The sequence below is a fragment of the Diceros bicornis genome, chromosome 28 (assembly GCF_020826845.1).
Source record: "Diceros bicornis minor isolate mBicDic1 chromosome 28, mDicBic1.mat.cur, whole genome shotgun sequence".
Taxonomy (NCBI): domain Eukaryota; kingdom Metazoa; phylum Chordata; class Mammalia; order Perissodactyla; family Rhinocerotidae; genus Diceros; species Diceros bicornis.
The window spans coordinates 36,335,904-36,352,460 of record NC_080767.1 but is presented as its reverse complement, the minus strand read 5'-3'; the positions used below and the strand labels follow the sequence as shown (position 1 = coordinate 36,352,460).

At 40.5% G+C, this 16,557-nt stretch overlaps 1 protein-coding gene across 1 annotated transcript in view; it reads right to left on the bottom strand.

Moving 5' to 3' along the window:
- Positions 1-16,557, bottom strand: part of GLE1 (GLE1 RNA export mediator) — a 32,449-nt gene that overhangs the window by 13,802 nt on the left and 2,090 nt on the right. Inside the window, exons 2-6 of the mRNA XM_058524190.1 lie at positions 14,670-14,900; positions 8,239-8,349; positions 6,114-6,262; positions 5,791-5,851; positions 5,297-5,548 (exon numbers count right to left, since the gene is read on the bottom strand). Of these exons, the coding sequence (XP_058380173.1) occupies positions 5,297-5,548; positions 5,791-5,851; positions 6,114-6,262; positions 8,239-8,349; positions 14,670-14,900 (804 nt within the window). The remainder of the gene's footprint in view (positions 1-5,296; positions 5,549-5,790; positions 5,852-6,113; positions 6,263-8,238; positions 8,350-14,669; positions 14,901-16,557) is intronic.

The window sequence follows — 16,557 nt, the reverse complement described above, 5'->3', positions numbered from 1 at the left end:
GGGGCTGGCCCCGTAGCTTAGCGGTTAAGTGCGCGTGCTCCGCTACTGGCGGCCTGGGTTCAGATCCTGGACATGCACTGACGCACCGCTTCTCAGGCCATGCTGAGGCGGCGTCCCACATACAGCAACTAGAAGGATGTGCAACTATGACGTACAACTATCTACTGGGGCTTTGGGGAGAAAGAAAAAAAAAGGAGGATGATTGGCAATAGATGTTAGCTCAGGGCCGGTCTTCCTCAGCAAAAAGAGAAGGATTAGGGGCCAGCCCAGTGGTGCAAGCAGTTAAGTGCATGGGCTCTGCTGTGGCAGCCCGGGGTTCACCAGTTTGGATCCCGGGCACGCACTGACGCACTGCTTGGCAGGCCATGCTGTGGCGGCGTCCCATATAAAGTGGAGGAACACGGGCAGGGATGTTAGCCCAGGGCCGGTCTTCCTCAGCAAAAAAAGAGAAGGATTGGCAGATGTTAGCACAGGGCTGATCTCCTCACAAAAACAAAAGAAAAGAAAAAGGAGAAGGATTGCATGGATGCTAGTGCAGGGCTGACCTTCCTCACAAAAAAATAAATAAATAAAATACAATGATCCTGGTATAAGAATTAAAAAATGTATCAAAGAAATAGAAAAGAATATATATATTTCTTTTGCTGAGGAAGATTCACCCTGAGCTAACATCTGAGCCAATCTTCCTCTATTTTGCATGTGGGTCGCCGCCACAGCATGGCTGCCGACAAGCAGTGTAGGTCCACGCCCGGGAACCAAACCCTGGCCACCAAAGCAGAACATGTTGAACCTAACCACCAGGCCATGGGGCCAGCCCCTAGAAAAGAATATTGAGAAAGAGCTCCAGGATAGTATTTAGGGTGATAAGAGATATTTACTAATCAGGAGGAAAAAGTGGGTGGTGGTAAAATAGTAGGAATATTTAAAAAAATAAACATCTCCCACCAAGAATCAAATAAATTTCAAGTGGATTAAATGAGGGGAAAAAATCCATAACTTCTTTATATCAAAAACGTCATTGGGCCGGCCCGGTGGCTTAGCAGTTAAGTGCGCACGCTCCGCTGCTGGTGGCCCAGGTTCCGATCCCGGGCGCGCACCAACGCACCGCTTCTCCAGCCATGCTGAGGCCGCGTCTCACATACAGCAACTAGAAGGATGTGCAACTATGACATACAACTATCTACTGGGGCTTTGGGGGAAAAAATAAATAAATAAAATTAAAAAATGTCATAAACTATGTTTGTACTATACACCCACACAACAGAGTACTATGCTGTTATATAAAGAAATGAGGAAAACTCTACACATTGCTAAGCAGTGCTTGCCAGGATAAATTAAGTGCAAAAGAAGCAAGATCCAGAACAGTGCACATGGTAAGCTATCTTTTATCTGGGAAGGGGGAGATAAATACACACGTAGGTATTTGCTTTTGTTTTTAAAGAATGGACACAACACCCAAAAGCTAACAGAAAATGGTCACTTGCAGAGAGGACAAGAACAGGGTGGAGACAGAAGGAAGCTAGACTTCTCCAACTACACGTTTTTTGTAGTTCTGACTTTGGAACCATGTAAGTGTTTCAAATAAGTATAAAACAAAATTAAACCCAGTTGAAAGAAATTCTTAAAAATGAAACAGATGAACCCAACCATTTATCAAGTTAGTATCTTAACAATAAAGAGAATTATTTCAAGTGAAATGAAACAGTAATTTAATTGTACGCCCCTTAGTGGTATATAGTTCTAGGCAAAAAGAAGCACCAAGAAACCTTAAACTGTTATCAGCAATCATATTGTTAGTATTGGTATCATTATTTTGAAATTATGTTATGAAATTACACATATACAGACACATATTATACTATATATAGTAGGATAAAGTAAATAACATTCATTAATTTAGAAACTGAGGGCCAGCCTGGCGGCAGAGTGGTTAAGTTTGCACACCCTGCTTTGGCGGCCCAGGGTTCGCAGGTTCAGATCCCGGGCAGGGACCTATGCACCACTCATCCAGCCATGTTGTGGCAGTGTCCCATATATAAAGTAGAGGAAGACTGGCACAGATGTTAGCTCAGTGACAATCTTCCTCAAGCAAAAAGAGTAGGATTGGCAACAGATGTTAGCTCAGGGCCGATTTTCCTCACCAAAAAAAAAAAAAGAAAGAAAGAAACAGATTTTCAGAATGGGATAACAATGACACATATATAAAATTAAAGAAGTTAAATAAATGCTATAATCTTATATTTGAATGGAAAAGATCCGAATGAATTAATGATGTATTTTCACACACACACACAAAAAGTACTAGTGCTATCTATTGAAAAGGCCTAGAAACAATGATAAACCATAGTAACCAGACTGTGTTTTCTAAAATACCTTTTCCCACTAACAAGTAATCAAGTTCCTTGAAGCAATGCCTGATTCTACGTCTGGAGAAGAAAATGTTCAACATGAGGTAGGAGCATCTTAGCTTACGTGCTTTCTGCTGCAACAAACACTACTGGGGCCATGCCAAAAGGATGGAGGAACCAACCTGAAGGTGCTCCCACAGGTCAAAGATGAGACCATTTAAACAACAACAAAACTGCAACAGAGTGAAATATACTACACAACAAATACATAAAAATTCATAAATTCTTAATGATAGCTAACAAAATAAGGAAAAAACCCTCATAAATCACTGTGGGAGAATGCTAGAAAAGCAACTCATTCTGAAAATTGATAAAAGGAAAGAATCAAACATTTATCTTTCCTTTCCTATTCAGACTGTACCTCAAGATAAACAGTTTATAGGGAAAATTTCTTCTTTGTAGTAGAATTACATAGGGATTAATTAATCAATGTAGTAGAATTACATAGGCTCATAGAGATCTTTAAAATGGAAGATAAGGCTGACCATATCTGAAGCCACTGGTCGATCTTAACATCACAAGTGGAAGAAGAATCAGATACTATACGCCTCCCAATGTGATGGAATAACAAGTATATACGACCAAGTGTGAAGTACTGTTGTGCAAACGAAAAAAAAAATCAAATCTGAATCTGGTCAAGTCTCTAGGTCTGTGCTGCCAGTAAGGCAGCCACATGTTGCTATTTACACTTAAATTCATTAAAAAAATGCTTTTAGGGGGCCGGCCCGGTGGCGCAAGTGGTTGGGTGCGCGCGCTCCGCTGCGGCGGCCCGGGGTTCGCTGGTTCGGATCCCGGGCGCGCACCGACGCACTGCTTGGCAAGCCATGCTGTGGCGGCGTCCCATATAAAGTGGAGGAAGATAGGCACAGATGTTAGCCCAGGGCCGTCTTCCTTAGCAAAAAAAGGAGGAGGATTGGCGGATGTTAGCACAGGGCTGATCTCCTCACAAAAAAAAAAAAAAAAAAAGAAAAGAAAAAAAAAAAAAAAAGAAAAAAAAAAAAATGCTTTTAATTAAAATTCAGTTCTTCAGTCACAATAGCCACATTTCTTTTTTTTTCTTTAATTTTACTTATTTATTTATTTCCCCCCCAAAGCCCCAGTAGATAGTTGTATGTCATAGCTGCACACCCTTCTAGTTGCTGTATGTGGGACATGGCCTCAGCATGGCCGGAGAAGCGGTTCCTCGGTACGCGCCCGGGATCCGAACCCGGGCCGCCAGCAGCAGAGCAAGCGCACTTAACCGCTAAGCCACGGGGCCGGCCCACAATAGCCACATTTCAAGTGCTCTACAGCCACATGTGGCTAGTGGCTATGGTATTGCATAGCACAGATATGGAACATTTCCATCAGTACAGAAAATTCTGCTGGACAACGCTGCCCTAGATAAAGTTACCAGTTCATGGGAACTACAGGGAATAAAAGAAAATGTAAAAACATCACAGGGGTAGGGTGAGAAATTGCGTTCTGGAATTTTCCAGAATGTAGGAAATTTTATAGAAGAAACGATCCAGATTCTTCAATAATTAAATGGCAAGAAAAAAGAGATAAGGGAGGTAGACCATTGAGATTAAAAGACTTTCAAGTAAGAGACAGAGCAAATTGAAAGATTGAACCTTGCATGGATGTTAATTTTCCAACCAATTGTTAAAAACAATTTTGAGACAATTGGAGAAATTTGAACACTGACTAGATAGTTGGTCATATTAAATAGATTATTAGTTTTTTAGATGTGATATTAGTATTTTGGCTATATTAAGAGTTTTATCTTTTCGAGATACACACTAAAGTATTTTCCAGATGAAGGAATATGTCTGAGATTTACTGTAAAACCATCTGGGGGGGAGGTGCGGGTGGAGGTAGAGATGAAACAAGATCGGGAGCTGTTCATTCTGGTTGAAGCAGGGGAACGGGTGCCCAAAGGTACATTAGTTGTTCTCTCTACTTCTGTAAAAGTTTAAAATTTTACAAAAAGAAAGATAAACAAAAGCCATAAAGAGAATTCAAAGGGAATAATAAACTATAAAAATAAACTTTTGCTTCAAATATGATAAATGCCAAAAGTTTTTGATATATAGAACTCACATAAATTGATTTTTTAAAACAGACTCTAGTAGAAATACGAACTAAGGGCAAGAATAAACAATTAATGGAAGTGTCAACTGGTACAACTTTGGATGTGAATCAAGAACCTTAAAATTCTTTGACCAAGTAATTCCATTTCTGGGAATTTATCTCAAAGAAATAATCATAAATACACATAAGATATGTATATAATGATATCACTACAGTGTTATGGTAGTGAAAATACAGAAACTTAAATGTTCCATACTAGGCACGTTTTTTTTCCAATCAAGTTTGGTATGGTTACATGCTGGAAGTACCCAATTTCATCTCTTCATCAAATATTTAATTAAATACCTACTATGTGTCAAGGCAATACCTGCAGTTTTTCACACTGCCTTAAAAACATCAAAATATTTTTAACGATTATAGTAATTATGTGTTCAAAATGCAACGTTAACCGAAAAAAGCAATATACATTTCTGTAAGGTTTTAATTTTTACCACAAGTGTAGTAGGCATTCAGTATATATTACTGAACGAACTCAGGTATTTTGCAATCAGAAGAAACAAATATTTTTTTAATCTAAGGTAAGAAACTCTGTATCTCTATGAGTCCAATTTTGGGTGAGGATAACACACACACACACGTGCATGCACGCACACACACACATCTTGTGAGAAAAGAAATGTAAAATGTTAACAGTGGTTATCTCTAGGCATAGAGATGACAAGCGATAATAAGTAGGCATTATCTTTAATCGGAAGACAACTTTGCTCTTAAGATTCTCCATTTCAAAGATGGAGTCCCCCCGGAAGCCCCCTCACCTCAGAAGTGGCCCGAATGATCCCCGAGATGAGGCCGCACAGCTGATTGCCTCGGGTCTGGAAGGCCGACAGGTCGACCTTGAGCAGGTCTTTGTGCTGGTCCGCGTCCAGCTGCTGGTTGAGGTGCAGCAGCTCCTCCTGCAGGGCATAGAGGCTCCGCAGGCGCGCCTGGCCCTCCTCCCTGCGGAGCCGCTCCTGCTCCACCTGCTTCAGGCGCTGCTGCTCTGCCTCCCGCAGCTTCAGGTTGAGGATCTACAGAAAGAGCTGTCAAGTCTTCTCTCTCCGAGGGGCTCCTGGGCCTTCTCATTCTACATTCATCAAGCCCTGTGTGGTTACATCTTTTCACAGAGGGGCCCACGGCAGAAAAAGGACTGCCCAAAGTCACACAGGCATGACATGGGCCAGGCCCGCCGTGACTGTCTGCAGAACCTGACTCTTCGGGCAGGTTACAGCCAGACACTGAAACACACACACGGACTCGCCCAGGCTCTGACCTTTGCTCTGTGACGATGCTCAGCTTTTAGTTTCTCTTGCTGCCCCAGGGCTTCTCTGGAGCTGAATGAAAAATGACAGGGAGGAATAGTCAGGGATGCTCCCTACAACTGTTTGACCTCTCCTGAAAGCCTCCCTCTCTTCGTGATACACTGGTCATCTTTCCAAGGTTGGTCATTCTCCTAGGTTGTAAGCTTCTCTGGCTATCTTATTTTGATATTTAAGGACTCATCAGAAGTTCACCTCTTTCCCTTTGGGTTTCCTGGTGGGAAAGAGTTCCAACTGACCACACCGACATTCCCAGTCAGAATTCAGGGAGACTCACCTCTTCTCCATCACTTCCCGTAAGTCCTGGAATTCTTTATGATGCTTCAGTTCCTTCCGTTCATCAAACCGCTTCAGTTGTTCAGATGCCATCTCCGAGAGGGCGCGCACCTTCCTCTCCTGGTCCTCCTGCCACTGCCTCAGGCCCTCCTGAAAAGGATCAGATGCTGCTCTCCAGAGCTCCATTACCACCTTGCTCATTTCTCCCCATGGAATACCCTCCCATCAGTCCTTAACTCCCTCAGAGATAATCAAGGGCATGGAATCATCTGCTTACTTCTCAGAACTTTTGCGAGTCACCTCTCCCCTTTGGGTTGATCTTTAAATTCAGCTGTTTTGGAAAGCTCTTCCAATTTGCCCCATATGGTTTATGTCACTCCAGTATAAGCTGGAAATGGATAGGTATTTACCAACACAGTATCAAACAGCCCTGTACTTTTAAGCTTCTATCCTGTGTACTCTTGTGAGGGTTTCACGGTAATCTACAGAAATCCTTTTTCTAATTCCATAAACCTGCTATGCACATTCCTGCCTCACTCCTTTCCTCATGTTATTATCTCTGCTTAGATTTTTCCCCCACCTCCACTTAGGAAAGTCCCTTTCCTTTATACCTAAGGGAATTTGGTACTTCATTTATGATTCACGAGTACTCTCATATGGTTGTTTTTTCATTTGTTTTGTTTTTTTTTTGTGAGGAGGACAAGCCCTGAGCTAACATCCAATGCCCATCCTCCTCTTTTTTGCTGAGGAAGACTGGCCCTGGGCTAACATCTGTGCCCATCTTCCTCTACTTTATATGGGACGCCGCCACAGCAGGGCTTAACAAGCGGTGCGTTGGTGCATGCCTGGGATCCGAACCAGCGAACCCCGGGCCACCGCAGCGGAGTGCACACACTTAACCGCTTGTGCCACAGGGCCGGCCCCTCTCATACGGTTTTTAAGGGCAACTTGACATTTTAACTATCAAAATTTCAAGTGTATATATCCTGTGACTCCAGTTCCATTTTAGGATTTTGTTCTGAGGAAATGCTTGCATATGTGTGCAAAGATATATGTACAAGGATGCTCTCTGCAGCCCTGTTGATAATTGCAATAAATTTAAAACAATTTAAATTAACTGGGGAATGATTAAATATACTATAGCGGGTCATATTAGAGAATACTTTGCAGCCTTTAACGAGGATGAGATGCTATATATGCTGGCACAGAGATATGTCAAAATATATTAAGACATTATGTTATTCTATTTTAGAAGTTATTTTAAAGCTTTCAGTGCAAGAAGGCAAATTGAACACAAGCATACGTATCTTCTCCACTGAGACCAGTTAAATAAGAGTTGGGAAGAAAAAAGACTCAACATCAGAGAACACACGAAGGAGCCCATCAGCAGGGAAAAACCTTCTACATACTTCTGGGAGACAGAAAGTCCGTGTGTGTTGATTGATGGAGCAGAGCTGAGAAAACTCTAGGATACATACACACACACACACTGCTCATCACTATCTCCACTGCTACCTCCCTAGTCTAAGCAACCACCATCTTTCTTTGTTACAGTGTCAAAGTGCAAGCTTTACTGAGTGCTGCTGTCTTTCATTCAGGTTATAATAGTTTTCTTACTACAGTGTCCTTATTTCTCTGGTTTACTTCTGTCTTTCCCACCAGCATAAACTCTATGAGGACATGGATTCGCATCTACTTTGTTCACTGTTTCTTTAAAAAATTTTACAAAATCACGCATTGTTTTCTAATAAAAAAATAAAGTCAAAAGAATTAATTACAATAGTGCATTCTTATCTCACGAGGCTGCTAAGGTCCATCTTCTCAGTATAACCTTAATGGACAACCTCATATCATCTTCGAATTTTGGAGAAGCAAATGAAAGCCAGGAAAAACCTAAGTAATTTTCCCAAAGTCACAGGTAAAACAGAAGAGCCAGGATTTGAAACCAGATTTGACCTCAGAGAGCTTAGTCTTGACTGCTATATTACACTATCTCCCCAACTAAATCTGGACCTACTATGTGGGGCATGGTGACTAGCATACGGTGGGCATTCAAAAGCCCCAAGGAATTGTATTTAAATGTGGTCCCCTAGGGTCAAGCCTGCCTTACTTCCCGGGTGACTTACTGTTCCTTTCATTCTGTGCACCAGCTCATACATTCGGATGCAGCCTTCCACTTTGATCCCCCGGGAGGACTGAAGTACCACAGATTCTGTTTGCTGGGACTCATGTTTGCCCTGTTTAGACAGAAGATGGAAAACTTAAGCTTTTAAGATGTTAAAGCTGGTGTTATGCCTTCTAGACAAAAACCACATCCCTACTTATGAACAACAGCCACTAACCACCGCAACAAAACAATTTAGGTTAGAACCAGTGTGCTTTTTATGATATTGACCTTGTTCTAATTGTTTGCCTTAATAAATTGATGTGTTTTTTTTTTTTGTGAGCAAGATCGGCCCTGAGCTAACATCTGCCAATCCTCTTCTTTTTTTGCTGAGGAAGACTGGCCCTGGGCTAACATCCATGCCCATCTTCCTCTACTTTATATGGGACACCGCCACAGTATGGTTTGATAAGTGGTGCGTCGGTGCGCGCCCGGGATCCGAACCAGTGAAACCCGGGCTGCCGCAGCGGAGCCCTCGCACTTAACCACTTGCACCACGGGGCCGGCCCCTGATGTTTGCTGCTTTGGGCAGTTTTTTGGTTTTTTTTTTTTTTTTTTTTTTTTTGCTTTTTTGTTTTGATCTGCCCTGCAAATTTTTCCCCTTTCTTATGATAAGCGTCCATTTGTGCTGGGGTAGTTTGGATGGAGCAACCTCAACCCACATGCCCAATTCTTTCACACTCCTGGCCTCAGGGGTAAGCACGTGACCAGCCTGGCAATCAAAGTACTCTCTCCTCCCATAGCCAGGATCTACTTCAGGAATGAGGCTTATGACCCAAGTGAGGCCAGAGTCTATCTCTGAATTTCTCTAATGGAGCCATCTGGGAAGGCTTTCTCTTCTTCTGGGGATGCTAACCTAAGAGGATGTGGGTCTAGGGCTACCAATAGCCGTCTTGCCACATAAAGTCTAAAAAATGAAACCAAGAAGAGTTAGGCAGAATTGAGAGCTGGAGAGGCAAAGCCTTACATTTGGGTCACTGGATCAAGCTAGAAATAATGTCAAGCAGAAAACAGACCGTCTACATCTGATTGATTCCAAATGCACTCCTAGACTTCCTGGTTATAGGAGCTAATCAATTCCTTGTCATTCCCCTCCCCCACTCACTTTGTTTAAGCTAAGTTTAAACTGGGTTTCTGTTACTTAAACACCAAAAACTCCTAAATGACACAATAATCCATTATATAAAGCCATCCAAAAATGTATTTAAATCTCAAGAATTATGGAATTTTATACCAGGAGAGGACCTCAGCAATTCAGTCCAGTACCAGATTTACAGATGAAGAAACTGAGGCCTAAGGAGGGAAAGATTCCTGCCAGAGGGCATGCCACAATATTAATAGGACCAGAACTAGAACCTGCTGCCTCTGAGAAGCTGCTCATAGCAACTTTAAAACATTTTTTTATTTTGAAGTGACTGGAGGGCCGGCCCCGTGGCTTAGCAGTTAAGTGCGCGTGCTCCGCTGCTGGCGGCCGGGGTTCGGATCCCCGGTGCACACTGACGCACTGCTTCTCCGGCCATGCTGAGGCTGCGTCCCACATACAGTAACTAGAATGATGTGCAGCTATGACATACAACTATCTACTGGGGCTTTGGGGGGGAAATAAATAAATAAATAAAATCTTTGAAGTGACTGGAATTCATAGGAAGTTGCAAAAATAAGGGAGGTCCTGTGTATACTTCACCCAATTTCCCCCAATAGTAACATCTTTTATAAATACAGTAAAATATCGAAAACAGTAAATGGACATTGGTACAAGCCACAGAACTTATTCAAATTTCTCCAGTTTTACAGCAACTCACTTGCGTACGTGTATAGTTCTAGGCAACTGATCACGTGTGTAGATAAGGTACAGAACTGTTTCATCCCTACAAGGCTTCCTTGTGCCACACCAACCTTATACCCCTAATCTGTCCTCCATCTCTATAATGATCTTATGTCAAGAGTATTAAACAGATGGAATCATACAGTATGTAACCTTTTGAGATTGGCTTTTCATTGCTGGTAGTAGTCCATGGTATAGATGCACCACAGTTTGTTTAACCATTCATCTGTTCAAAGACATTTAGTTGTTTCCAGTTTTTGGATATTATAAATAAAGCTGCTATGAACATTGGTATACAGATTTTTATGTGAACGTAAGTTTTGAGTTCTTTGGGAAAAATGCCCAAGAATGCAAGTGCTAGGTCATATGGTTAAGTGCATATTTAGGTTTATCAGAAACTGCCAAACTTTCCCACCTGTCTGTACCATTCTACATTCCCACCCAAAATGTACGAGTGATCCAGATTCTCCACATCATTGCCAGCATTTGGTGTTGTCACTAATTTTTTTTTTTTGTGAGGGAGATCAGCCCTGAGCTAACATCCGTGCTAATCCTCCTCTTTTTGCTGAGGAAGACCGGCTCTGACCTAACGTCTATTGCCAATCCTCCTCCTTTTTTTCCTTCCCCAAAGCCACAGTGGATAGTTGTATGTCATAGTTACACATCCTTCTAGTTGCTGTATGTGGGACGAAGCCTCAGCATGGGCAGACAAGTGGTGTGTCGGTGCGCGCCCGGGATCCGGACCCAGGCCGCCAGTAGCAGAACGTGTGCACTTAACCGCTAAGCCACCGGGCCAGCCCTGTCACTATTTTTTATTTTAACCATTCTGATAGATGTGTAGTGCTACCTCGTTCTGGTCTTAATTTGCATTTCCCTAATGGCTAACGATGTTGAATATATTTTCCTATACTTATTTGCCATCTGTATATTGTCTTAGGTGAAATGTCTTCATATCTTTTGTCCATTTTCTAACTGAGAGTTAGAAAGCAGTTTTTTTTTTAACATTTGAGTTTTGAGAGTTTTTTATATATTCTAGATACAAAACCTTTGTGATATATGTGGTTTGCAACTTTTTTCTCCCAGTCAGTAGCTTGTCTTTTCATCCTCTTCACACAGTCGTTCACAGAGTAAAGGTTTTCATTTTGATGAGATCCAATTTATCAATTTTTCCTTCTGTGGATTGTGTTTTTGGTGTCAAAACTAAAAACTTCACCAAGCCCTAGGTCTTCATTATGTTTGTTTTCCCTAAAAGTCTTATAGTTTTACAATTAAGTCCATGTTCATTTTGAGTTAAGTCTTATGTAAGGTGTGAATTTTAGGTTGAAGTTCATTTTTTTACTTATGATGCCCAATTGCTAGAAATATATATATATTTTTTTTGCTGAGGAAGATTCGCCCTGAGCTAACATCTGTGCCAATCTTCCTCTATTTTGTATGTGGCTTGCTGCCATAGCAGGGCTACCAATGAGTGGTACAGGTCCATGCTCGGGAACCAAACCAGGGCTGCTGAAGCAGAGCACGCCAAACTCAACGAGCAGGCCACGGGGCCAGCCCCAGAAATATTTTTTAAAGACTAAAATTTTTAAAGATGAAGTGCTAAATATAAACTAAAAAATACACTTTATATGTATAGAACCATGCAGTCTTTTATAATATGAATAATCATCTCTGTCCTATATTCCTTTTTAGGATTATTATTTACTGTACAGTAAATTCCTGTTTGTTGTGAATAACTCTGGCAAAGACATTTCTCCAAAGAAGACAGCACATGAAAAGATGCTCAACGTCACTAATCATTAGGGTAATGCAAATTAAAACCACAATGATATACCACTTCACATCCACTATTATCACAAAAAAAAAACCCAGAAAACAACAAATGTTGGCAAATATGTGGAGAATTGGAACCCTTGTGCATTGATGATAGGAATTTAAATGGTGCAGCTGCTGTGGAAAATGGTATGGTGGTTCCTCAAAAAATTAAACACAGAATTACCATATCATCAAGCAATTCCACTTCGGGGTATATACCCACAAGAACTGAAAACAGATACTCAAGATAATACACGTACATGCATGTTTACAGCAGCACTATTCACAACAGTCAAAAGGTGGAAGCAATCCAAGTGTCCAGAGACAGACAAATGGATAAACAAAACATGGTATATACTACAACAGAATATTATTTGGCCTTAAAAACAGAGGAGGGGCTGGCCCCGTAGCTTAACGGTTAAGTGCGTGCTCTCCGCTGCTGGCGGCCCGGGTTCGGATCCCGGGCGCGCACCGACGCACCGCTTCTCCGGCCATGCTGAGGCCATATCCCACATACAGCAACTAGAAGGATGTGCAGCTATGACATACAACTACCTACTGGGGCTTTGGGGGGAAAATAAATAAATAAATCTTTAAAAAAAAAAAAAACAGAGGAAATTCTGACACATGCTACAACATGGATGAACCTTAAAGACATTATCCTAAGTCAAATAAGCCAGTCACAAAAGGACAAATATTATATGATTCCACTTATGAAGTATCCAGAATGGTCAGATTCATAGAGAAAGAAAGTAGAATGGTGGTCGCCAGGGACTGGGGGAAGGGGGGAATAAGGAGTTATTAACGAGTACAGTGTTTTAGTTGGGGATGATGAAAAAGTTCTGGAGATGGACATTGTGACTGTACCTAATGCTAGTGAATTGTACATTGAAAAATGGTTAAATGGTAAATTTTATGTTATGTATATTTTATCACAATTTTAAAATAAGATTAAAAAAATTTTAATGTGCACACCCTTTTTATCTTTGACACAGTCATTTGGGCATTTATTTTAAGATAATAGTTGTATATTTTAAGATTAAAAGGAAAAAATCTTGGGGGCCAGCCAGGTGGCGTAGCGGGGTTAAGTGCACGTGCTCTACTTTGGCAGCCTGGGGTTTGCGGGTTCAGATCCAGGCGTGCACCGACGCACTGCTTGTCAAGCCATGCTGTGATGGTGTCCCATATAAAGTAGAGGAAGATGGGCATGGATGTTAGCCCAGGGTCAGTCTTCCTCAGCAAAAAAAAGAGGAATATTGGCATGGGATGTTAGCTCAGGGCTAATTTTCCTCACCAAAAAAAAAAGTTTTTCACTGTGATATCTTTAAAGGCAATGAAATGGAAATCATCTAAATGCCTAATAATAAAGGAGCAGTTCAATAAATCATAGGATATTATATGTCCACTAAGTGTGGTATTTACAAAGGTGGAAATAACATGAACAAATAGCTCAAATAGTTCATGAACAAAATAAGGTTAGGAAGGAAAAATAGAATATGAAAGTGCACATACAATTTAATTATGTCTAGGTACAAATACACGAGCATAAGAGACTGCAAAGGAGCAAATGTTGACCGAAATGATGAAATCATAGGGAGATTTAAATTTTTTCTTTTGATAATATGATAATATTTTTTCAATAAACAAAAATTTGCAGTGGAGAAGGACAAAAAGAACAAAGATCTCTGTTTTGGAAGCTAAACATGAGAAACATAATCTCCACCTTTCTAAAAAGTGCCTAGTTTTTTTTTTTTTTCCCCTTTTTCTCCCCAAAGCCCCAGTAGATAGTTGTATGTTATAGTTGCACATCCTGCTAGTTGCTGGCCACCTCAGCATGGCCCGACAAGCGATGGGTCGGTGTGTGCCTGGGATCCAAACCCGGGCCGCCAGCAGCGGAGCGCGTGCACTTAACCGCTAAGCCATGGGGCCGGCCCCCGCAAAAAGTGCCTAGTCTTAATTTGCTGGCATAAAAATCTAAAACTTGAGAAAGCACAATAGTGCAATTTAGAAGGTTTTTTTTTTTTATTAACTCTTGACATTCTATGCGAAATACTATTTCTATCCTACTTTGATCCAGAAAGCTACTTAAGGCAACTTACAAAGGAAAATTAAATATAACAACAAACATAAATTAAAAGTCAGAAAAAATATTAAAATGAGGCACATACAGATAGATATAGAGATAGAGAAGAAATGATTTCCTAGATATATTGTCAAGTGAAAAAAATAAAAACAAAGTACCTAACACTACATTCTACCATCTATGTTCCTGTATATCTGTATATACACAAACTACTCTGAAAGTATACCAACAAAAAAAAAGAAAGAAAGGAAGAAAAAAAGAATGCCATCGATAAAAATTTAACTTTTTAAGAGGGAGAAACAAAGGCAGGGATAAAACAGACCCAAAAATAGGGTAAAAACTCATACAGAACCAACGATAAGTAAGATCCAAGAATTTTAAGAGCAGGTACAAACTTTACTCTAAGCCTTCCAACAGCCAACACAAAAAGCGAGACCTACCAGTTAAAGAGATGCAAGGTTCGTGAGAAAAAAACATCCAATGCTCATGAAACTAATTACTATTTCCTTCTCTAGGTCTTCATAAAGAGAACACTGGGTGATGTAGCTAACACTGTCCCTACAAACAGCTACAACAAGAAGCAATCATTATTTTCCCCGTCGTATGCCAATGTTAAACACTTCAACTTTGCAGCCACCACTGTCTTTTGTCTTCAGCTGATAAAAAACCTTACCTCGGTTCCATCTGGTGTTGCTGGTGTTGCTGGGGAGGCTGGTGACGAGGCGGGGCTTCTGATGGGGGATTTGGGAACAAATGAAGGTTGGTCTAGGGCTGAGGTAGGTCTAGAGGATGTTGAAGCCTCAGAGGAAGGTGGGTTCCCTTGTGTATGGGGTAGGATATGATCGACCACCCATCCAGAGTAAGAAGACAGCTTGGGAAGAGACATACATTCTTCTAAAACATCCTGGAGAGAAGAAGAAGGTTAAGCCCAACTTGCATGTCAACTGATCTAAGCAATCAAAAATAATCCATCACATGCCTTACTGGAAACCTAAGAAGGCGTACGTACATATATACATACATAAATACCAAAGACCCAAAGTAACTGTATTAACAATCAGAGATGAAGAGACAAGTACAGTAGTTTCTTGATAATGACCAGAGTATCAGACTAAAAAACTCTACTTACAGAAAAAAGAACAATGCACAAAGATGGCCATTAAAGCATATTCAAAAGCAATCTAAATGCTGGAACAGAAAAGAACACAAGAGGAATTCTGAAGTAAACTGTAGTATACACAATCAGTGGAATACTAGTCATTTAAAAATACTGATTGTGAATCTTACGTAATAACACACTTAAGATTCAATTTTAAGTGAAAAAATAAGAGTATAATTATAACATATCTACAATTATATAAAATAAAAACAAATGCTATTACACCAAAAGACATGAAGGAAATATACCCAAAGTTATGCTTGGGTGATGAGTGACATAATTCTTTGTTCTAATCTTCTGTATTTAATTTTTAAATGAACATGTTAAGATTTTTTAAATGCAAATAAGTATATAAAAAATAGGCATAGAAAAGCGGTTACTGATGTAAGAGCCAATGGCTTATATAAAATGGGATTTATAATAGAAAGACTATAAAACAAGCCCCATACAATATGTGTGGACAACTTACTCAACTGTACTAGTTAACTATCATTTCTATATGTTTAGTGTACACTGTTTTAAACCAGAGAAGCTCATACCATTTAATTCTGGCTGAAGTAGACAGCAAATTTTGGCTGGGAACTTTACTCAACATCAGGAAAATATTACCAGGAAATATGGAGAAATAGTATAATAGTGATCTGGAGTACTGAGTTTGGAATCAGCTTTTCTTGGTTTGAATTCCATCTCTGCATTCCAAATACTTGTATAACCACAGGCAAGTTACCTAACCTCTCTGTGCCTCAGCTTCATGGCTTCTAAAACGGAATAAAGGATCCACCTCAAAAGATTTGGGGAGGATTAAATGAATAACAGATATAAAGTACTTAGAACAGTACCTGGCACATAATAATTATTCAAAAATTGCAAGCTATTATTTTACCTAGATCAGTGGTTCTCAAGCAGGGCCAATTTTACTCCCTCCCCCCCCTCCCCCGGGGGAGATCTGTCAATGTCTGGAGACATTTTTGGTTGTCACAACTGGAAGGGCGCTACTGGCATCTAGTGGGTAGAGGCCAGGGATGCTGCTAATATCCTACAACGCACAGGACAGCAACAGTAGCCCACCACGACCAAGAATTATATAGCCCAGCCCAAAATGTCAACAGTGCTGTGGCTGAGAAATCCTGGTCTAGATCATAGGTACACATCCCACGTACAATAAACAGATATTCAACCCATAGGGAACAATCTGGACATAGAAGCAACATGCTGTATGCACACTTTGTATAGTAATGAGGCTCATTTTAGAAACATATTAAAATAATATGTTTTACTCATTCCTTACACCAAAATTAATTCCAGGGGCAAAGTTTCAACTGTAAAAAATTAAACCATATATATAAAAAACACCATAAACAGAAAAAATTCAACTGACAAACTAGAAAAATATATATCTAAT